The 24,009-nt window shown below is 50.6% G+C and overlaps 1 protein-coding gene across 1 annotated transcript in view; it reads left to right on the plus strand.

The window, feature by feature from the left end:
* Positions 1–24,009, plus strand: part of Otog (otogelin) — a 75,098-nt gene that overhangs the window by 22,772 nt on the left and 28,317 nt on the right. The window contains exons 16-31 of the mRNA XM_050130256.1: positions 862–994; positions 1,956–2,133; positions 3,591–3,715; positions 4,617–4,829; positions 5,920–6,112; positions 7,518–7,592; positions 7,763–7,806; positions 9,021–9,174; positions 11,247–11,354; positions 13,070–13,208; positions 15,145–15,279; positions 15,542–15,688; positions 15,936–16,055; positions 17,572–17,688; positions 18,315–18,471; positions 23,962–23,988. Coding sequence (XP_049986213.1) covers positions 862–994; positions 1,956–2,133; positions 3,591–3,715; positions 4,617–4,829; positions 5,920–6,112; positions 7,518–7,592; positions 7,763–7,806; positions 9,021–9,174; positions 11,247–11,354; positions 13,070–13,208; positions 15,145–15,279; positions 15,542–15,688; positions 15,936–16,055; positions 17,572–17,688; positions 18,315–18,471; positions 23,962–23,988 — 2,065 coding nt within the window. The remainder of the gene's footprint in view (positions 1–861; positions 995–1,955; positions 2,134–3,590; positions 3,716–4,616; positions 4,830–5,919; positions 6,113–7,517; positions 7,593–7,762; positions 7,807–9,020; positions 9,175–11,246; positions 11,355–13,069; positions 13,209–15,144; positions 15,280–15,541; positions 15,689–15,935; positions 16,056–17,571; positions 17,689–18,314; positions 18,472–23,961; positions 23,989–24,009) is intronic.

The raw sequence follows: 24,009 nt of genomic DNA on the forward strand, positions 1-24,009 counted from the left end.
GGTGAACTGGGAGCACGTCCGGAAAAGCGTGGACTGGCCCCACGACGGGGGCGCCAGAGGAAGTTGAACACATAAAAGGGAGTGGGAGGGGGAACGCTAGCCAAATAATCTCAAGCTGACTCTGAAGTGGTGTGTTCTAAGGTCTTTTTTTTTATTAAGGGGGAACAGGGAAGGGGTCCAACCTCAAGGCGTGGAGCGCTGGAAGGAGGGAGAGCTGGGCAGGCCGGTGACTTTCTCTGGGTACCCAAAAGTCACTCCCCAGGCTGGTCCAGCCTCCCAAATGCCATTGGCCGAAAAAGCTTCCCCATCAGAGGCATATGACACTGGCCTTTAAATTTTTTCATTTTGAGACAGGGCTTGCACAGTGACTTAGGCTGGCCTCGGACTGTATCGCTGGCAAGGCTTGAACTTGTTACCCTCCTGTGTTAGCTTCCTGAGTAGATTTGTCTTCCCGCTTTGCCTTCCAGTGGGGTACAGGATATGACACATAGCAAAACTCCACATAAGACCTGCAAAAGGATGAAATTAGAGCTCTGGGTTGTAGTCGTGTGAGGGAGCCATGGTTTCCAAGGCTGAACTGTCCGGGAGCTGCCCCTGCTCTGTGTGGACAGCTGAGAGTCAACCACCTTCTTCACTATGCTCCTTCTCCACTTCTGCGGCCGACCTTGTCCGTTCTGGGCCTGATGCTCTCCCAGATGAAATTACTTTGTTTGGCAGTTTTGACGCCCTTTGGGGCTCTACTTCTCTCTGAGGAGCCTGCTCCTCAAGTTGGGCTGGGTCTCTGTCATGGAGGGTTCTGTTTGGGCAACCAGGACAGACAGAACCAACTGATATTGCCCGTTGGTCTTTCTTTTCCTCTAGAACCAGGATGGAGCCTGTGTCCAGTCAGTGTCAGTGATCCTGCACCAGGACCTCCGGAGACAGGTGACCCTGACCCAGTCAGGAGATGTCCTTCTGTTTGACCAGTACAAGATCACCCCGCCCTACTCAGATGGTATGGCTCAAGACGTTCCTGAGGGAGCTTGGGAGCTGGGAGCTGATAGATCAGGCCCCTTGCCCAGCTCCTCTATCTAAGGGAAGTGTTACAAGAACAATCCCTTACAGGGATCAGGTTAGGGGACATTAGATTCAGGAAAGCAGACTCCTAAAATGTGCGTTTGCCCCCCACTCCAACATGCCAGTGGTCTAGCAGTGTCATGGTTCCTCCTGACATTAGCTCATGCGTGGGGCTGATTCCCATATCTACATCCTGTACTTAGTCTCCCTCCTGATTCTTTAATCCAACAATGAGTTGCAGGAAGCCCATAGGAAACATGTTTAACAGAAAAGACAAAACTACCAAGAAGTAAGATCCAGAACCAGAAGGAATTGGGAAGGGAGAGAAGAAACAGAGAAGTGAAGAGAGAAGAGCCATTCTTGGGCATTGGGAAAAGGAGGGCTGAGTCAGGGATTAAAACAAACAAACAAACAAACAAAAAAACCCACAAGAATGCAGGCCATCAAAGCTGTGAAGTCTAGGTGCATATGGAGTGGAAACTGGAGGCAGGGAGCTCAGGAATTCAAGGTCATCCTCATGTCTGTGGTATGTTCAAAGTAGCCTAGGTTATGTGAGACACCGAGTCAAAAAGCAAAAGATGTGTTGCTATCGAATCTAATCCATCATAATTGTAGTATGGGCTTCCTGAAGACTGCCTGGCAAAAATGAGTCATTACAGAATTCTTGTGTTAGAGCAAGAATTTGCAGGCCCCAGGGAGACCAGGTTGTTATTGGGACCCACTCTGTGACATTTCTCAGTAGTTTCTCCCAGGGTTTGACAAGCCAGTCCCAAAGCACGGGGTTTCTGCAGGATGAAGCCAGGGTTGGGTGTGGACGTGGGAGTCGGCTGACAGGTGACGGAGAGGGCTGGGCTGTACTAAAAAGACTCCTGACATCCCGTTTCCCATTTTGCTGGCAGATGCTTTTGAGATTCGGAGGCTGTCCTCCGTGTTCCTGAGGGTGAGGACCAACGTGGGCGTGCTGGTCCTCTATGACCGGGAAGGGTTGCGGCTCTACCTGCAAGTGGACCAGCGATGGGTGGAGGACACTGTGGGCCTCTGTGGCACCTTCAATGGCAACACGCAGGATGACTTCCTGTATGTGTCCCTGGCCCAGAACAGGAAGGACAGGGAAACCCGGGGCCCTTAGGGTCAGGTACCCTGAGGCACTGCCTGGCACACACACTTATTTATTCCTCTACATTTAAATTGAAGTATAATTCTTTTAAATGGTGGTGATAGTCTTCTCTGTGTAGAACGATCACTTGGGGAGTTTGCTTAAATACTGACTCCTGGATCCCACTCTTTAAGAATCTCATATAAGATACTTAGGGCATGAGACCCTCCTTTTCCACAAGTAGGTCCCACAGCTGTAGCCTCTGAGGTAGGTGGGCTGTGCCCTGAGGAGTGCTGGCTTTGCTTAGTCTCACTTTACTGGTTTTACCAGTTATGAACACCTTTGGGTGAAGATAAGCCCCACAAGCCAGGTATCCCTGCCTTTGGTCCCAGCAGGCGAGTGTACCCTCTTCCTATATGGTGTCTGAGTGCTTTTGAGTTTGTACCATGAAAGCCTCCCAGGATTGAGAAGAAGGCCATTTCTCTTGAGCTGATGAGTAACTTTCCTGGTCACAGTTTAAGAGTTTGGGAGGAGACAGCAGTCAGGCCTTTCAAAGGAGGAAAGGATTTGTAGGCTGGAGAATCGACCAGTTCTTCAAGATACATGCAATGGCCGATACAGGGAGGCATTCTGTAGCCGGAAGAGGGGTTCGTCTCCGCAGTGTGTCCGCACATGCAAGTGAAGCTTCCCTGGTCAGTAGGGCTGGTGACTGGGCAGCTGGCCAGAGCGATGAAGGCAGACACTAGCTTAGTGTGTGGGCTGCTCCACGCCCTCCCGGTGTGTGTGAGTCCTGCCTTTTGTAGTTAGATAACTGACAAGCTGGAGCAGTAATGCAGGCAAGGTGGCTGTCAGGCAGAACCTTGCCCTCACACAGACTACAGGTTCTTTCGCTGTAACACTCACTGGGTTTTAGTGATTGTCACCCCTGGCTGTATTGTGGAAGGATGCTTTGTCTCAGCTTTCCCTCCCCCTGTCCCATACATGACCCGACTCATTTGCTACCTACCTCCCAGGGGGGACATGGAGAAAGTCAGAGATGGTTGAGGTCTGGTATTCCCATTGCTCTTTCTTATGTGAAGAGCTGGGGGGAGGTGCTGAAAGTCTAAGGCCATTGTGAGCCTTTTGAGTCTTGTTAAGTGTGATTATCTATGTGTACGTCTGATTATGGCTCTATGGAGTACCTTGACCATTGGTGTATCAGCCATGCACTTGCATGCTGTGTGTGCAGATACATGCATGTTTCTGTGTGTTGATGAGTGCAAGTGGTCTATACAGGACCATGTGTGCTCACCTGAGAGCGGCTCAGAGTACATGCTCACCCCTACCCCGTGCCCCTGTGTTTAGATGTAAGCAAGTAGCTGCTTGTGTGGGTAGATATTTAGTGTATCCCTACACCCCAGTTGACCAGTGCACAACTGTAGCTTTGCCATTGCCACAGGTCTCCAGTGGGTGTGCCTGAGAGCACCCCACAACTGTTCGGCAATTCCTGGAAAACCCTGTCTGCCTGCTCCCCACTGGTCCCTGGCTCCCTGCTGGACCCCTGTGACGTGCATCTGCAGGCTGGTGAGGAGTGGGCGGTGGGAGGCTTGGGGAGGGGAGCAGAAGCAGAATGGTTTGCGAGAGGTGAGGTGGCAACTTGATGGGCAGATTCATAGGGGTGGCAGAGGGGAGCCACAGGAGGGGACAGGAGGGAGAGGACGGCCAGGCAGATGGGAAGCTTCCTGCTCTATCACCAGCACCTCAGTACTGACACCCACCTCAAGACAAAGGCCACATCTTCAGAAGTGTCCCCCAGGCCCCCGTCCATACCCAGCCTCCTGCTTTGTCTTGTGCCCGCACTGCCCTGTATTCTGCTCCAGCTGTCTGCTGTCTGCTTCAGCTGGCTTCCATGCTGTTCTGACACCCAGGTCTGCCCTCCTCCCAGGCCGCTGTACTCATGTGGCTTCGCCTGACCCGCCACACTCTTACCTCAGGATGAGATTCACTTCAGCCCTTGTTATCTTCTTATCGAGGCCTTCCTGGCCACTTGAACTAAAATAACAATCGTCCTGTCCGCCCTCCTCACACTGCCTAGCCTTCCCTAGTTTTCTCGTGCCTCGGGTTTATGCTCTACTGACTAGTGAAGTTGTTTACTGACTGTCTCTTCCAACCAGTCTGGCTACCTGAGGGTCTGGAATTTGGTCAGCAATGTTCACTTCTGTGTTTCCTTTACCAGATAGATCCCTGCCTGGCATGAGGTTGAATGAATATCTGTTCGTGGAGTAGGCATAGAAGCACACATGTACACGCATACATGTGTGCACACACATAAATGAACATGTGTATGCACATGCGCGCGCACACAGACAGACAGACAGACAGACACACACACACACACATGTCCATATACCCTGGGGGAGGGAGGCCGAATCTTGGAGCAGTAGGCAGCCAGGACCTGCTGAGTGACCGTATCTTCACATCCCAGCCTCCTACGCACTACAGTCCTGCAGCGTGCTCACAGGGGAGCTCTTTGCACCCTGCTCTGCGTATCTGAGCCCAATACCCTACTTCGAGCAGTGCCGCAGGGATGCCTGCCGCTGTGGGCAGCCCTGCCTGTGTGCCACGCTGGCCCACTATGTCCACCTGTGTCAGCGCCATGGGCTCCTGATTGACTTCCGTGCCTATCTGCCAGCCTGTGGTGAGTACCCCACCCCCATACATCCACAGAAGTCTAGGTTCCAGACACAGGTGTCCCTTGCCCCCCTATCAGCACTAACACAATATCCTGTCTCCTCCAGCCTGACTTCCTTCCATAGTCCACTTCCCTTGCTGCCACCACGGTCTCTAGACTTGACCTCAGAACACCTTGCCCAGTGTTTCTTCTTCAGTCCATGCCCAGTCCATGTCCAAGCCCTGTCAGTCTGGCTGAGTCCAAGTTAGCCCACTTCTCACCTCCTCTTCTGCCATCCCCGTAGGCAGAGCCACCTTCTCACTGCAGAAGAATGAGTTCTCTGAACTGGCTCTAAGGCTGGCTTGAGGTCCCATTAGTGTGTGACCCTCCACTGTTCTCTGGGTCTTAGTCCTTACTGCCCTGAGCCCCATAGAGCTTGGCTCCCTGTGAGCTTTTGCGAAGATAGAAAAATGAATCATTCCGGGAGCCAAGGGCTCTGAGTTCTACTCCAGCCCGGCAGGCAGCATGTTGTGCAGCCCTGCACAAAGCTCCTTCACTCTGAGTCAGTGTCCCCAGAGGTGCTTGGACAGGGCCAGAGGTTCCCAACGCCGGTTGTGCATAGAGGCACAAGGATCTTTTAAAAAATGCTCACACCTTGTCCACATCCGTGTCAGTGAGAACATCACTCTAGTGAGGGTTCCAGACATCTGCAGCGTTGAGAAACTCATGTTGAACGGCTTTGATGAGCAGCCTGGGGTGGGAATAGCTGATCTTGGCAGTTCAGTTCCAGTGGATTGTTGGCCTTGGTGCTGTGGGAGGTTCCCGGGGAGTGGGATGGCGGCCCCATGAGGAGATGGCAGTGAAGGGTGTAAGCCTGTGCGTGTTCACATACCTGTGAGGAGTGTGTGTGTGTTGTCGGCTTTTCCAGGCTGAGCGTAATAGATGGTGTTTGATATTTTGGTACAATGAGAGGCATCTTTGACCCTGAACTGCTGTGTGACCAGGGTGGGGGCAAATATCTTACCCTCTGATTCTCAGTTTTTCTTGTCAAGATGCTAAATCTACCCCATACAGTTGTGGGAAGAAGAAAGATCAAACGTAGCCTCTCTCCCACCAGCACTGTCCTGTGAGGCCACTAAGGAGTACAGCCCATGTGTGGCTCCGTGTGCACAAACTTGCCAGGACCTGGCCAGCCCTGATGTCTGTGGGGCTAACAGTGGTGGGAACTTCAGCAGGAATGAGTGTGTGGAGGGTTGCACTTGCCCACCAGACACGTATCTGGACATACAAGCTGACCTCTGTGTCCCCAGGTGAGTGGCTAGCCTGGTGCCTGGGTGCACTGGGGAGTGAGACTGGGGTCTGCTCTGAACAGCTGGGCCGAGCTTCTCCTGCCCCTCCTTCCCATCACCCTCTCCTGAGCCCTGTTGGCAGAGGTGAATCGATGTTCTCAGGCTTCTCTCTCCTTCCTGTAAACCAGATTAAACCAGAGCACAGCACCTTGCTCTACTCAGTTCCCCTCTTCCATGAACATCTGTATACTCTTATCATGTTCTGGAAATTTCTAGGCTCTGAGAATCTAATAGTGAACAGGATCTAGCTCCCAAGTCCACAATGCAAGCTGGAAAGACAGACCACCCAAAAACAGGCACTTAGGGGTTGGGGTGGTTAAAAGAGCAGTAAAGCCACACGGAGGGAGGGCCAGGAGTCCTGGGCTGTCACACACAGGTGAGGTAGAGGTGGGGAGGTTCTTGGTGGAAAGAGCATCGTAAGCGCCGCCCCCCCCCCAACCTGGTACAGGAAGGCGGGAGGAAGCCTGAGGTGAGAAGCAGCCTGTAGCCTTGCTGGAGGAAGCTAATGCAGTGGGGCTGGAGGCAGAGGGGGAAGAGTGGTTGATGGTGATTCCGCAGGCTCCCAGGATGACTGACAAGGCTCCTGGAGTCTCGGCCTCAGTTTCTCTGTCTGTGGAGTGGTCTATTAATTGCTTGGAGGTTTGCTAGTAATGAGGGGAAAGAGTCACCCCCTTTCGGTGGCACAGAGGGCTCACTCAGACTTATCACACTGCTCCTTAGGTCTCAGCCGAGTGCCCACTCACCCTAATAAAAAGCCTCTGTAAACTACATGAGAAAGACAAGGAGCAATTGGAGAATACTGAGAAAGAATATTCTGGGATCCCTTCCATGGGTACCTCCAAACCCTGGCATGTTCGGCTCTAAGACCAGCAGTGTTGGAATCAGCTGTGGGAGTTGTGTGATAGAACATACACCCTGTGACCTCAAAGACAGTAACATCCTTACATCCCAGGATCCCAGAGAGGAACCCAGGAGACAGTGCCTGGGAGGGCCTGGCCTGAGTCTCAGGCCAAGCGTCCAAAGAGACACTGACCAGCCAGGACAGGCACTGGGCCAGCAGGGCTCTGACACCACCCGGAACAATGACTGGGGCTGGGAGGTGGATCTGATCTTGGCTCTGAGTTAGATTATCTTCGGGAGGGACAGTGATTACGTACGCTCATGTGGCCCCCAACCTGGCACTGAGTCCTGCCTCTGACCTCAGCACCAGGGGGGCTCCTGGTCCTCTGGAAGTGTGTCTAATGCCAGGAACTGCAGTCACCTCTCTCCACATCCTCACGCCTGACGCTGCCTGATGGTGGGCTCCTGCCCTGGCTGGCTCCATCCCTGCTCCTGAGCCTGCTCTATTCCCTCCTGATTTCTGTAGGAACCAATGTTCCTGCCACTTTCAAGGAGTGGACTATCCCCCTGGGGACAGCGATATCCCTTCCTTAGGGCACTGGTGAGCTTCCTGGGTATCGGTTGCATGAGAAGTGGCACCCACCCTCTCACTCTGCGTGGGGTGGTGGTGGGGACCAGGGATAGTAAGTAGCCCACAGGGCCAAGGGCAATAACATGTGCTAGGTGGGCCCTGAATGACTGACAGGGCTGATATAATCCCCCTTTCTGCAGCCACTGCAGAGATGGAGTCATGAGCTGTGACAGCCAAGTCCCAGGTAAGCAGGGATGAAAGGGGGAGCTTTGGGTGGGTGGGGACTCCAGTTGGTGGGAGGTGGCTGTGGAGAAAAGAGTGAAGAACTGGGGTACTGGTCGGGAAGGGGCAGGCTACTCTAGCTTGGGTGTTGGTGTTTCTGCACTCTTGGCAAAGGTCCCACCCAGCTTAGAGAGTGTCACCCTGAAGCTCCATCCTGGCCTCAAACTTCCGGAGAGCATGTGGGGGTCTGAGTCGCTGCTTGTCTTTGCTGGTTCTGGATTTTCCTGGTCTGAGCTGCTGAGTATCTTCTGAGACTGGTTCTGCCCAAACCACTGGGCACGGGGTCCAGGACTGCCTGGATTTGAACCTCTCCACAGTGCAGAGACAGGACAGGGGTGGAGCAGTGGCGGGCAGCTGGGGTGCCTGGAGGTGGGCAAAGCATGAAGGTTGGAGCGTTCTCAGCAGAGGAGCCATTGAGAACAGGACAGGAGTTGGCACCGAGGGGAGCAACAGTGAACATTTGGCTGGTGGTTAAGAGCAGGCCCTTGGGTGCCATGCCTCACCTCTCTGAACCTTCATCTCCTCTTTCACAGATAATCCGGAATTTCCATCCTACTCTCACTTCCTGGACCTTCCTGGGAGTGTCTTTACTTTGGTCCCTTCTGGCTTGGAACTTCTGCCTCTTAGAGATCTGGCTCTTGCTTTCTCTGCTCTGCTCCATCCTGGCCTTGAAACTTAACTGCCTTTTATTGGGTTTCCTAAAACAACCACTCACACAAAGTGACTGTGCATGGCAGACTCCGCTGACAATGAGGATGAGGGGATTATGTTGGAGAAGCAAGAAGGAGGGAGTTGGCTCTCTTCAAAGTCCTCTAGCCACCCTTGTAGACTGCTTGGCTTCCATCTTTGGGTCCTTCTCCTGGTCCTTCTGGGGTCCTTCCTTTCAGTTCCCACTGCCTTAAGATATTATGGCTTTTACAATATTGTGTGAGAAGGCAGGTGGGGACACCTGCACAGCACTTGTAATGGACGGGTGTGCAGGGAGCGCGTGGCAGCCACCAGGACAGAGGTCCTGTTTAATAATGGGTTCTGCAGAGGGTGGCTGTCCCACACTGGGGCAGCACCTAAATACCTGGTCCCTGTGATGTGGGAACCCACATTGTGCCTAGAAGCTGCCAACTCCTGCAGTCACCCACACGGCACCAGGGTCTGCAGCGTCTACCGCTTTCCTTCTAGCGGCTCTCTGTCCAGCAGGCCAGGTCTTCGTGAACTGCAGCGACCTGCACCCAGACCCTGAGCTCAGCAGGGAGAGGACCTGTGAACAGCAGCTGTTGAACCTGAGCATGGCAGCACATGGGCCCTGCCTGTCGGGCTGTGCCTGTCCCCAGGGGTATGGATCTACATCACCACAAACTCTGTCTGTACAGTGACAGATCAAGGGACTTCAGGGTGGGGAGGGCAAGGAAGACCTCACATAGCCTGGGGAAGGAGAGGCAGTGTGGCTGTGGTGTCTGTGAGGAGCCCAGGATGGAGGAGGCAGTGTGGCTGTGGTGTCTGAGGAGTCTAGGATGGAGGATGTACAAGTAAACCCATGTCAGCTCTCAGCCTCCATCCCCAATCAGAGCCTTTGGGTAAAGAAAGGTGCCCCTGGAATAGCCAATGTCATTCTCTGGTGTGGGGCAAATTGAGCCCTGTGAACCACTCCGTCCCATGACTTGGCAGCACAGGCTTGTCGCTTCAGTCTGTGTTGAGATTAGTGACCAGTTGGGGAGCCTAACACTGAGATTAGTGATCCCCTGGGGGACCAGGCTCTGGTCTGACAACCAAAGGGAATGAAATGAAGGTCAGAGCTTCTGGGTGGGCGAGCCATCCCATTGTAGCTTTACAGTGTGTAAGACTGTAAAGCTTCAGTCTCAAAGCAGGGAGGCTCGTACTCTTACTCCTCAGAAGAAAACAGGCCAGGCCAGGGCGGTGAATAGGCTGCTGAAGGAGTCGGACTGAGACCAAGTCTCCTTCATTGGAAGCTCTGCTCCTCGTCCAGAGTGGCAGGGCTCACAGTGTGGGGTGTGGCCTGCTCCTTCCCTAGGATTCACTTGCCTGCACAGGACACTTGCCTCACCTACAGCCATCCAGCCCTCACCTGGAAGTGTGTCAGAAGGTCTCTCAGAATACTGTCCTTTGTGCCCAAGCCTGGCTCTCAGTCTGAGGTCAGGAATGGCTAGGTCTCTGCACTCAAGGAGCAGAGTCTTCCATGTCCAGAGTGTGACCACACAGAGATGCTGGGAAAGAGGCCTGGACTGGATCCTGGCTCAGGATTATTTGAGGGTATATAGGAGACTATGTGGGGAAGTCACCTGTATTCCCACAGTGCTCACCAAAGGGAAATTATGACAAGGGAGACAGCTCTACCATCCTGAAAAGTTCTCTTGATGGGCAAGGGCTCCCAAAGATGCTCTGGTTCCACCATAACCAACTATCCCCAGAACTCACTACGCTCCCCAGTCTCCTTGTCTGTCCAAGTCCATCTAAGAATCTACAGTTGGGCATTGCCTCAAAGGACCCTGGGGACATCACAGTGGGTGGCCATGTCAGTATCTGTCCTAGTTTGCTTCCTGTTGCTGAGAAAAACCACTCTGATCAAAAGCAACTTGGGAGAAGAAAGCCTTTATTTGACTGTACTTCCAGATCACAGTCATCACTGAGAGACCCAGGTCACAGTCATCACTGAGAGACCCAGGTCACAGTCATCACTGAGAGATCCAGGTCACAGTCATCACTGAGAGACCCAGGTCACAGTCATCAGTGAGAGCCAGGTCACAGTCATCACTGAGAGACCCGGGTCACATTCATCACTGAGAGACCCAGGTCTCAGTCACTGAGAGACCCAGGTCACAGTCATCACTGAGAGACCCGGGTCACAGTCATCACTGAGAGACCCAGGTCTCAGTCACTGAGAGACCCAGGTCACAGTCACTGAGAGACCCGGGTCACAGTCACTGAGAGACCCGGGTCACAGTCATCAGTGAGAGACCCAGGTCACAGTCACTGAGAGACCCAGGTCACAGTCATCACTGAGAGGTCCGGGTCACAGTCATCAGTGAGAGACCCAGGTCACAGTCATCACTGAGAGACCCGGGTCACAGTCATCACTGAGACTCGGGTCACAGTCATCACTGAGAGACCCAGGTCACAGCCATCAGTGAGAGCCAGGTCACTGTCATCACTGAGACCCGGGTCACAGTCATCACTAAGAGCCAGGTCGTAGTCCATCACTGAGATAAGTCAGGACAAGAACTCAGCGGGGACTGGAGCAAAAGTCATGGAGGAGTGCTGCTTACTGGCTTGCTCTCTGGCTCATGCAGAGCTAGCATACTTATATGCCCAGGCCTACCTGCCTAGGAATGGTGCTGCCCACAGATCTAGGAGTGTTCTTCTGATCACTTGCTTGCTGTGTCCCCCCAGCCTGCTCAGACACGGGGATGCATGCTTCCCCCTGGAGGAGTGTCCGTGTACCTGGAAGGGGAAGGAGTATTTCCCTGGGGACCAGGTAGTATCTGCCTGCCACACCTGGTAAGTCCCCAGAACTGGCTTCATTTTTTTTCTTTTGCTAGAAAGGATATGATTTTCCCTTCATCTTGTTCATATTCATGGTGTACATATTCATGTACACAAAGGTATATGTATGTGAAATAATACTGAGAATATTTGTGACTATTTGATGAATGATCAGACAGGTCTGTGAATATACATACTTGTATGTTTGCAAACATTAGAACATGTTTGCATATTTAGATGAACATATGTATGAATGAATGAACAAAGGCGTGTGAGTGAACATATATGGACATACATAAAAAGGCAAGTGCCATAGATCTAAATAAATTTGTTAATATAGCAGTTAGGAATTTACAAATGTATATTGTGTTTATATATATTTACATGCATATGCATCTGTTTAGCACATTTATGTACCAAGTAAGTGACTTGCAATATATATATATTATATATATATTTGCATTTACTTGAATGGATAAGTATGTGACTATGTGATTTGAATTTGTCTATGAATGCAGAGATGCTCATATTCAGAATGAATGTGTATGTGGGTGTATTTTCACACTGTTCATTCAGGTAATGTTAGTACACATTTACAGAAGTGTGCACCGGGATTGGATTGGTTTCAGTGGAGACAGACTGGGCAGGAGCCTAGCAGAGACTCCCAGAGAGTCATCCAGCCAGCAGCAGCTGGCTCCTAACTTATGTGTGGTGGAAATGCTGCATTTTCCCCAAGGATGAGTATTACATGTCTTCTGGTGTCAGTAGGATGGCTACAGTCAAGGCTGAGCATCCAGATTGTTTTTATACACACCAGGGTGTGTGTGTGTGTGTGTGTGTGTGTGTGTGTGTGTGTGTGTGTGACCACCAGGACGCGGGCTGACTCAGGAAGTCCCAGAGTAGACTGTCAGGGCCCAGAGCCCCATGCAGCTGTGCCCAAGTGTTGGAGTTCATGACTGTTGGCCAGAGCTGATATTGAATCTCATTGGCTTGAACTTGTCAGGGAGTGAAGTCTTCAGATCTTTTGATTCTGCCTTTAAAATACACTTCAAATCTGACCGCCTCCTCATCTCCCGACCGCTGTGGCTCTGCACTGAGCACCCGTTCTCTGGTCTCTAACCCACTGCCATCGTCTCCCAGGTGGAACCATCCCCATCTCGGTCATCTTGTCATTCCTAGGAAAACGTCACACCCTCACTGGCGTTCTTGGACCTGCACCACTCGACTCTCCACTGCCCTGTGAACATCTCTACCCTCTTATCCTTGGGCTGTCCGCCTCCACTGTTACCACCTGAATGTCCTTCAAGATCATCATAGACCCTCTTCACACAATGCTCTTCTTTCAAATGCTCTGGGCTCCCTGAAGTCTCTGCTCCCATGTCTCTGATAACCTTGATTAAAATGTGACACATTTCTAAACACCTGTTTAGAAAAACATTTCTAAAAACCTGTTTCCTTCCCTCCCTGCCCCACCCCCTGTACTGCCCACCTGCTAAAACAGACAGGGTCCATCCTTCCTCTCTGGGAAACAAGTTTCACTAAGCCAGTTTCCCTTCTTCTCTGTTCACCTATGTTTCTCAGACTCTCAGGAGAATGCCTGAGACTCGTCCATCATCAGCCTGTTAAATGGGGGCTGCTATGTTTGCTGAGTTCCTTCTTCAGGAGCGCTTCAGGGGCATTCCAGCATGGGATAAAGTGTGCTCTATGAGCCGTCTCTGTGTGTGTTTCAGTGTGTGCCAGCGGGGTTCGTTCCAGTGCACCCTGCACCCCTGTGCCTCCACCTGCACGGTGTATGGGGACCGACACTACCGTACATTTGACGGTCTTCCGTTTGACTTTGTAGGAGCATGCAAAGTGCACCTGATTAAGGTGAGTTCCTGGGCGCGCTTACCCAACTGCCTCCACAGGCACCCAGAATAGCCAGGGAGCAAGACCTGTCAGATGTGTGCATGATCTGAACACCAGGATGCTGCATAATTGGGTGGGTGGGGCGAGCTAAACCCTGAAGTGCAGCTTCCAGAAACTACTTCCACACACAGGTCAGGGTGCAGGAAACCGCTCCACTCTGCATCGCAGCCTTGCACGCTAGTCCCAGTGGGGTTTTGTTTGTTTGTTTGTTTTCGTTTTTGTTCCTGTGGTAGAAGGAGCTCATGCCTTTCAAGTTTCGGTAGCAATGGTGCCTGCTGGTCTACAGATCATCTTTATGGATTCTCTCGCTTAATTTTTACAGCAGTGGACGGATTATGTTAGTTGTCCCCGCGTGACAGGTGTGACACCATGGGCCTGGGGAAGCTAGGGAACTTGCTTGAGGTATCACAGCTAGGCGGCCCAGAACCAGCAAATAGGACTAGAGAAGTGGTAGCCGGCAGGAGTTATGCCATAGAAGTCTTCGTCCATACAGAGGAAGAGTAACGGGGATGTGGGCGGCTCAGTGAAGGCAAGCGTTCCCTAGAGGAAGATGGGTACCAGCGGGATGTGGGGCAGGGCCAGTATTCCCGGGAACATTGATTTTCTTAGCCCATCACCTCATCGTCTGAGTATCGGCAATAACCACAATGACAGGGCAGACGAGCACTGTGTATTTAGTACTGATTTCTGTGGTCAGGGCTTGCATGTGCTGGGGGAAACGGGACCTTTCACGGGGTCTTGTCTATGGACAAGCACTGTGCTGGGGTCTTCCGTGTCATTTCAGGAACTCCACAAGATACAACCACGGCACTTGTGCCGTTCTGTTTCAGGCTCTTGTTTGTGGTCTATTTGTTTTGAGATGAAGGTCTTGCCATGTTGTCCAAGATAAATTCAGACCCTCAGGTTTGAGTGTTTCCACCTCGACCTCTTGAGCAGAGGGAATACAGACGGGAGCCGGAGGGAGTGACCATATCTCAAAACCAATAGAGTTGCACCGCACACACACACGCACACTGTTTAGTTTACGTGAATGAGAATAAATAAGACTCCGCAGGTTTTTTTTTTCATTTTATAGCATGTGTCGGGTATTATCATACACTGTCAGTGCATGCTAGCTGGCTGGAACATTCTACACAGAGAGTACTGTGCCACACAGGGATAGGTGAGCTTTAGCTGGTTGCAGTGCTTCAATGCCGCAGCAAGCACGCGTGTGACTGTATCTCTTAGATCCTAGGAGTGGAATTGCTGCCTACAAAGTGACGTGTGTTTAAAGCGCTGTTCAATACGGGCAAGCTTCCCGCACGTAATGCTCACGCCATTTGTAAGGCGGCATCCCTCTCCATCCCAGTCACATCCATTCACTCACTCATTCATCCATCAGACCCTTTGGGCATGGTCACATCTACTAATCACGGCTCTAGGACACTGTAAATGATTCTGAGAGCCAGAGAACTGAAGGAAGCTGCCCAAAGCCAAACAGGGGACGAGATTCGGGATGGGGAGAATCCTCAGCCTGTAGAGTTCTCGTTTTTGCAAGTAGAGGCCGCACATAAGAGCTGGGCTGCACTTGTAGTTCAAGTGCTGAGGAGGCAGAGACAGGCATACTCCCGGGGTCCCTGGCCCAGCCTAGCCTCCTTGGTGAATTCCAGGCCAGTGAGAGTTCTTGTTTTACTGTAAAGGTGGACAGAATCCAACAATGACACCCAGGGTTGTCACCCAGTCCCTACATTGCCTGTGCATAGCTGCCTGTGTTGCCACCACCTCACGCACAAACACATGCTACCTTCACTCCAACGCCCACTAAAGAAACGGTAGGGAAAGCCCCTCAGAGTCCACACCCCTTCTCCTCTGTGCTCTTCACCAGATATGTCCCTCCCCTGGCTTTTCCTCCCCTCAGAGTACCTCAGAGCTCGGCTTCTCTGTGGTGGTGGAAGATGTGAACTGCTACAGCTCTGGCGTCATCTGCAGGAAGTCCATTTCCATCAGTGTGGGCAGCTCACTTGTCATCTTTGACGATGACTCCGGGGATCCTGTAAGGACCTGTCCTGGGGAAGGTGGTACAGACGGTGCACAGATTAGTGGTGAGGAGTCAGGAGAGGGTTGGGATCCATTGTGCCACTGAGGCAGAAGCTCTGGCTGGATTCTTTATAAAGGGAAGCAGAGGGCAGGATGGCCGTGAAAGGAGTGAGGCGTGTTGGTGAGGTGCTGGGGTTGGCAATGATTTGTGAATCTGTCTGGTTGAGTTGGTGTTGAGGGACACTCAGGTTCAGGACTGACTTGTTCTGTCTCTCTAGAGTCCCGAGAGCTTCCTGGATGAGAAGCAGGCTGTCCACATCTGGAGAGCAGGCTTCTTCACACTGGTGCATTTCCCACGGGAGCACGTGACCCTCCTCTGGGATCAGAGAACCACCGTTCATGTCCAGGCTGGCCCTCAGTGGCAGGTAGTCATGAGACCTGAGCACCATCACCTCCGCCATTGTCCAGGGCTGGGGAGACATCCCTCTCTGAGGGCTGAGAGGATCACAGCACTGTCCTGTCCACTGATGTCCTCATCTGTCATCTTCCTCTGACCTTGTCCCGTCTCTCTTTAAGCCATCCTCTCCACAGTTGCTTCTGGATCAACAGTCTTGATGCTGCAGTTCAGCCTTGTTATCCTGGCAACTAACATGGTGCCCTTCCTCCTCTCAGGGTCAGTTGGTGGGCCTTTGTGGGAACTTTGACCTGAAAACCGTCAATGAGATGAGGACCCCAGAGAACCTAGAGTTAACGAACCCCCAGGAGTTTGGCAGCAGTTGGGCTGCGGTGGAGGTAAGGCCTTCCAGTTGCCCGGTACCCCTGACTCTCTTAGGTGGGCCGTGTGCATGCTGGACCCAAGCTAGGGGAGAAAACATCGGTGTGAGGCTCCTCCTGGGAAAGCCCTCTGCCTCTGACTGCCTAAGATTCTGTCCCTGCCCCACAAGGCAGGCAGCCCACCCTGACCTTGGTCAAACATGACTTAGTAATGTTTGGAGAATTGGAGTTGCTATCCTAGACAAGGTGGTCACCTAGTGAGGAAAGTGGGCTTGTTGAACCGTGCCAGGCTTGTCCACCCTCCCCACCATCACCACCTCTGGCACTAGTTAGGGCACAGAGAAGAGACTCCCGTAGACTGAGACAACCCTCAGCAGGTGCTTCGTGGAGAAGGTGAGACAGAGGGTGGAATCTGGGAGACAGGCTGTGTTTGGAGGGAGACCATGAGCAGAAGCATAGGGACATCCCTGAGAGTTGTTGCCAAGCTGTGAGCTGTCGGGGACAGCAGTGGACTGAGAGCAGCAGACTCAGCTTCTTGTCTTGTCTTTTCTGGATGAACTGAATCTTCTGTTGGAGAGAGGGGGCTCTGCCAGGGGAGGGCCCATAGCAGTCCCAAGAGGCTGCCTGCAAAGTGTCACTGAGAAATACCTAAGGACTGAGGTTGATTGGTTATGTCTGCCTTGGGTGCAGCAATGGTGACATGACTGTTTCATATGTCGCTTGTCTGCCCTGAGTGGATCTTTGTTCTTTGCAGAAAGATAGACGGAGAGGGCAGGCAGAGCAGACGGGCATGGCACCCACATTTTAGAAAAGCTGGATGGGTGAAATGGGTGACTGGTTTTGTATTTGTGGACCACCTCCCCACCAGCCAATATTTCTGTATTGCTTATAACTAGGCATGCTGGGGAGGCAGTGCATAAAAATATCAGCCTGGAGAAGTAGGGCCGGCTCTGGGGAAATCTGTGTTAACCACCCTTTGCTGTGCAATGGTAATGTTCAGTCCACACCACTACACAAAGCACGTCTTACCTCAGTTCCTGGTGGTTGGGAATCAGAACATGAGTCTAGGTGTTTTTCTCTGTGTCCCACAGGCTGCAGACAAGGTGACGTCCAGGGCATGTGGGTGGCTGTGGGTCATGTCCACTTCTGGACCTGTAGGCCTGACAACTTTAGTTCTCAGCAGCTATTGGTCAGAGAACACCTCAGCTCTTAGAGACCCCTCCTTCCTGTCGTGTGGAGTTCCCAACATAGCTGTCTGCTTCTTTACAGCCAGTGAGGGTTAGACTCCAGTGAGGTGGGCTCTGGGACCTCATCTGATGACTCTCAACATGGTGTGTCCCCAGAACCTTTGGTGTTCTGCTTGTTGGAAGCAGGTTGGAGCCTGCTCCCACTCTCCAGGGGAGGTGATTGAACAAGGATGTGGATGCCTACAGGGCAGTCTCAGGGCACTCAGAGAGTGCACTCCCTGTGGGCACAGGAACTGGAGGGGTAGGACATCTCTCTACTTGGTGCCATAGGTGTCTTTATCTTGCAGTGCCCAGATACTCCTGACCCCAGGGACACATGTGCCCTCAATCCCCTCCGAGAACCGTTTGCCAGGAAGGAGTGTGGCATCCTGCTCAGTGAGGTGTTTGAGACGTGCCACCCTGTGGTAAGTGCTCCCTGTGTTAAGTGGGTGCTCTTTGGCCCCTTCTAAGTCCCCCTTACCTTCCAAGGACCCCTCCTTCTCAAAGACTCCCTTTAAAGAGGGAGACCCATCTCTCCTCCGCCATTCTCCTGCCTCTGCTCTGCTCAGATGATCCTTCCCCAGGTCCCTGACACCTAGAGACAGCCAGCCAAGCCCCTGTGCTCTCTGCGAGTCCAGCGGGGCCTAGCTCTCCCTGCTCAAGAGGACATTCTGTTGCAGAGTGCACACTGAGCTGCTGCACCCCTGACTTTCCCCTGCTCTCCATGGAGATGACAGGTCGGGGCTCTGCTCCACTGGGCTCCTCTAGGTCTTCGGAGACCATTGCGGCCTAGCCTCTGTGTCTCCAGCCTGGCTGGGCAGGTTGCACATCCTGTCTGGGCTTTAGCAGTTCCCCAGTTCCCCGAGTCTAACTTCCTGGGCTCAGGACAAGCTTCTCAGACTGGGTATCTGCCTGTGCTTTCTGAGCTGCCTGCGCCGCCGCATAGCCCTCATCCCATGCAGACAGCTCACCCTACCTGTGAGCATCTTCATGCTGTGCTGCCACCGAAGAAATGCAGACTTGACATTCAGAATCCTCTGACCTTCCCTAGGTTGACGTCACTTGGTTTTACTCAAACTGCCTGACAGACACATGTGGCTGCAGCCGGGGTGGTGACTGTGAGTGCTTCTGTGCCAGCGTGTCTGCCTATGCCCACCAGTGCTGCCAGCACGGGGTGGTCATTGATTGGCGGACCCCCCGCCTCTGCCGTAAGTGTTCCAGACTACACCCCATGACTCTATATCCCTGTGTTGCGGTTGGTGAGCTTGTGGCAAAGAGAGGAGAGACTTGTGCGAGCCATGCTCAAGGTCTCTCAGGAGAATAGGGTAGCTGGAGCTCATCTTTGAAGAGCTGGTCCTTAACCTCATTGCTAAAAGAGTCCCAAGCCCTGGGATCCAAGGCCAGGCTGGCTTTTGCATGCTGTGTGACTCTAAAAAAACTGCCCAACTCCTCTGAGCCTCAGTTTTTATCCCCTGAAAAGTGGGAATAGACAGGCCCTAATTGGCTTTCTGTAAGCTCAAACAGGATAATGAACATTAAAACCTTTGGCCAGCTGAACTGTGGAGAGAGGTCCTGTTTATTCAAAACAGTGTGGTCCTATGGATGCTGCTGATTGAGACCTCTGAGGCAGAACTATTCTGAGCCCACACATGCACATGTGCACCCCCACACACTTATATACATATTGTAAACAGAAGTTTCTGTCCCACTTGGTCCTGCAGCTGTTTAGTACCAAAGAAACACACAGAGGCTTATATTAATTATAAATTGTTTGGTCTATGAGCTCAGGCTTATTACTAACTAGCTCTTATAACTTAAATTAACCCATAATTCTTATCTCTGTTTAGCCATATGGCTTGGTACCTTTTCTCAGTGAGGCATTCTCATCTTGCTTCCCCATAATCTGGCTGGTGGCTGTGTGTCTGCCTTTCTTCTTCCCAAAATTCTCCTCCTCTGGTTGCCCTAACTATACTTCTTGCCTGGTTACTGGCCAATCAGTGTTCTATTAAACTAATATGAGTGACAAATATTTGCAGTGTACTAGGACATTATCTTACAGCATCTCCCCATTTTTCATTTCAAAATAAAATCTCTGAATCTAATCTCCTTTGTTCAGCTTTTTTTCCTGACTATTGTCCATAACAACTTGTAATAAACACACTAAACAAAGATAAGCAATAATCTATTCTTTGGGGAATGTGGCATAGTTTTTAAAGCTACTTCCTGCTGTTTGGTAGTGCCGATAATCTTAGAAGGAAAATTTACCAAAGAAAATTTAGGATTATGATCAAATGCTGACTGGAGTATTCGGTGAGGCTTGATCATCTCAGCCAGCAGTCTTGAGGCTGTTCTGGATGCAGAACCCAGAGGAAACTGCAACAGAGATGCCCTGAGATGTTGGATCGTCTGGGACATCCACTTCCATTGGAAATTTCTCAGGGCGTCTTCCTTGATCAAACCTTATTTTTCTTAACCCAGAATGAATCCGCAGCCTCTCATTACCTGTGAAAACAAAAGCAAAACCTCTTCTCTAAAGTAATGTATCTTTTGACTTCAATTTTAAACTCAAGGCATTTTTCAAAATATGTAGGCACTTATAATCAAATGTCTTTTAGCAGCTCGTGTTCCTTCCTCAGCATTCAGACAATTCAAAGACAACACAATAACATGCATAGTGTATCTTTGACTGTCCTGTATCTCACTCTGTAGACCAGGTTGTCCTTGAACTCACAGAGATACACCTGCCTCTGCCTCCCAAGTGCTGGGATTAAAGATGTGTGCCACCACGCCTAGCTATTCTATTTCTTTTTTTTTTTTTGAAGGACTTTCTCTATAATTTTTTTTTTCTCTCCCAAGCCTAGGTGTCTTTTAAACACACTGTAAACCATTTAGAGGTCCCCCCCATTTGAATCTATCATCTTCTGACCATATGAGTCTTTAATCTGCTAAACAGTATGTCTAGAATTAAAGCTGCAACTTTGGTGCTTGGCTCCACCCCATTCCTTAGCTTTCTGAGAGTCTAGCTTCATGGCAGAGGTGCTGGTGGGAGCCACATTTATTGTCACAACTGTGGAGTTTCTAGGTCCATGCCACCACCAAGAAGCATACCACTGGCTGCTCATGAACACCATTTAAGTGTTTGGTAGCAGAGCCTTTTAAAAGAGCTGTGAGATTTTTGCGGCTAAAGCTGAGTCAAGAAGCCTCTCTTAAAGGAGCAGTGCCTCTTCTCACCACCAATAAACAGAGCCTACTGGAGAAAAGATGATTACCAAGAAGCTGCACTTGACTCTATTCTTGTCTGTCTAGAATGCCCCCCTCTTTTTTTAAAGCCTTCTCAGGCTTTATGTAGAAATTCTTGTCAAATGTTTGGATGCCATTTGTTGACAGAAGTTTCTGTCCTGCCTGGTCCCACATCTGTTTAGTCCCAAAGAAACATACAGAGGCTTGTATTATCAGTTGTTTGGCCTATTAGCTCAGGATTATTACTAACTAGTTCTAACAACTTAAACTAACCCATAATCCTTATCTATGTTTAGCCATGTGGCTTGATACCTTTTCTCAGTGAGGCATTCTCATCTTGCTTCCTCTGTGTCTGGCTGGTGGCTACATCTCTGCCTTTTCTCTTCCCAAAATTCTCCTAGTCTGCTTGCCCCACTATACTTCCTGCCTGGCTACTGGCCAATCAGTGTTTTATTAAACTAATATGAATGGCAAATCTTTACAGTGTACAAGAACATTATCCCACAGCAACATATACTATTGTGAGTATAAATGCATTGCATAAAACGTACAAAATAAGTAAAAGGTAAAATAAAATGCATAGAAGATTAAATTAATTTCCTAAAATCTAAGGTCATTTCCTTTAGAATTCAATATCCCACAGTCAGGTTTTCCCGACCTTGTGTTGGGGTCAGTGCTGAGTGCCCAGATTCAACAAGGGAGGATAATCTGTTTCAGACCCCAGTTCCGCCGTCTGGGGCCTGGATGCATCCCCTCTCCACAGCATAGGAACAAAGCTAAGTCCTCACCTCACAGATGCTGGGAACAAGTGACACAAGCTTACAGTGCTGGCTTGGTGCTGTGCAACACTGTTAACAGACACCGCGGTGCTGGCATATCCCCAGCCCCTAGAGCTCCAGGCTGGGGACCTCAGGGAGAAGACCGAGGTGCACCCTCCCCTCTCTGGACTTCTTCCTCTTCCCCTGCCTGTTCCCGCACCCCAGATCCTTCAGCATAGGTGCTAGGTCCCTCTCCTTGCTTCTGTAACTACCCTTCAGGAAGAAGGGGACACACATATTTATAGAGGACCGATCATGACATGCTACATGCGTGTTGTCTCATGTAATAATCAGGACTAAGGTAAAGCAGATGAAGCACTTTTCCAGGGTTGTGACACTTACAGGGACCCCAGAAAACTCAGGGATCCAGCATAATAACATTTTAGTGTAGGATCTTTGAAAACTAAAACTCACTGCAAAAATGTTGCTGATGAACAAGTATTAAAGGTCGGTATTATCAGTTCCCCCTGGGTCCAGGGTCCACGGTGGCTCTGTGGGACCCTGTTACTGCTTATTTTAATGTTTTGATATTGTGTTTGTTATGAACTTTTTGTCTTGATTTGGATATGTCATATTAAAATAGAATTAGCTAATGGCCTAAATAAAGCAGCAACCGTTTCTCCAGAGATTGATAAGGCTTTCAGTGAGTGTCAGAATGCACAGAGGGACTGCATGGGCCCAACTGGGCTGTTTATGGGAGGATGAGGCAAGGAGGGATTTTAAAGGCAAATGAGAAATATTACACAAGATATTTTATAATCAATAATCCTGGGCCAGTGAGAGGGCTCTGCAGGTAAAGGTGTTTGCTGCCAAGCCTGACGACCCAAGTTCATCCCCAGGACCCATGTGGCGCAACTTGACACCCTCAAGTTGTTCTCTGACCTCCACAGGCACGCCATGTCACCTGCATCCCCCAATAAACAAGTAGCTGAAAGGAAAAGCCTTTGGCTAACACATTAAAATGCATGGTGTTAAGACCAACAGCAAGTCCTGCCAGTCTGAGGTTGGACAGGTGGATGTGCCTGGAATAAAGGCTGGGGTAAAATCCCTGCTAAAGAGTTTTGTACATCCGTGTGTAGCTGTTGGGCTGGCTAACCAACAAGCCCCAGAGATCCATTTGCCTCTGCGTCTCCAGCGCTGGGCTGAACTTGATCCTCATGCTAGTAAGGCAGGCGCTTTACCAAGTGAATCACCTCTCCAACCCCCCCCCCTCATAATTTTACACTGCATGTCCTCAAATGAGGAAAACAAGTGCATGCCCATAGGCTCATGGCAAGCCAGCTCCTCATTCTGTTTTTTTTTTTTTTTTTTTTTTTTGTGACAGAGTATCTCTATGTAGTCCTGGCTGTTATATAGAATTCCCTCGAATTCACAGAGACCTGTCTGTCTCTGCCCCCCAAGTGCTGGGATTAAAGGTGTGTGCCACCACACCTGACTTCATCTTCTGATGCTTAATGTCCTTGCAAGAGGGCAAAAGCAAATGTGTTTGTTTATTGTGGGTCTCGGGTGTACTAGGAGCTGATGAATCTCTTCATACCCTCCCTGTGTGTGAGGCAGACACTTCCTCAGCCTTTATCCCAGGAGCACCCAGATAGTTACTCACAGTTTTGTTCTTGGCAAGGTCCGCACAGCTCACCCCTTGTGGACTGAAATCGCTGAGACGCCAGGGAACAGATGCAGATCATCCACTAGAGGGCGCAATGGGCCCGTGCTTTAGGGGCTCCTTACTGCCTAAAAGAACTTCAGTGGAGCCAGACACTGCATAGAAGGTTGTAGAGAGCCTGGGATCCCAGAGGCCCTTCATCCCATTCTGTCCAAGGCTGAGGAACTTCTGTTTCATGATTATATTCCTTCTTTGGGGCTCTTCTGCAAAATATCCAATCAGATCGTCTACACTTTGGTTCTGTTTATTGTATTCGAGACAGGATCTCTAGTTCAGGCTTATTTCAAACTCCCTGTATAGCCAAGGATGATCTGATACTTCTGCCCTTCCCTCCCGAGTGCTGGGATTAGAGGAGCACACCACCACACTATATAATGCAATGCTGGAGAACCACTGGATCCAGGACCTTGTACATGCTAGGCAAGCTCTCTACTGAATGGGCTACGTCTTCAGTCCTACACCTTCATATTCTGTTCTTGACCTTTGTGGTCACACAAAACATACTCTTCTATCTAACATTCATTCGTCCATTCATTCATTCATTTGTTTGTTCATTTATTCATTCATTCATTCAACGCATCGCTGAGTGCCACTCCAAGCCGGGCTTTGAGCTTTGTGCTGCAGTGTGAGGGAGGACCACTATATTTCCACCTCTTAAGACCTATAGATCTGCAGGTGGTGATAGCACATGCCTTTAATTCCAGTGCTCAGGAGGTAAAGGCAGGTGGATCTCTGAGTTCAAGGCCAACCTGGTCTACAGAGCAAGTTCCAGTACAGCCAGGGCTATGCAGAGAAACCCTGTCTCAAAAACCAAAACAAGACAAATAAATAAAAAGACATTTGGATCCAAGTTTATTCCTCAATCTTGGAGTTTTGGAAATAGGGCCAGATCCAGTCTTTGATGAGGGGAGAGCCTGGGTCTGGGTGCCCTGCTCATGGGAAATCTCTCTCTCTCTCTCTTTTTTTTTTTTCCTTAGCGTATGACTGTGACTTCTTCAACAAAGGTAAGCCAAATTTCTTCCAAG

Source organism: Alexandromys fortis, unplaced genomic scaffold (genome assembly GCF_014885135.2).
Source record: "Alexandromys fortis isolate MF-2015 unplaced genomic scaffold, M_Fortis_MF-2015_v1.1 scaffold_342, whole genome shotgun sequence".
NCBI lineage: Eukaryota > Metazoa > Chordata > Mammalia > Rodentia > Cricetidae > Alexandromys > Alexandromys fortis.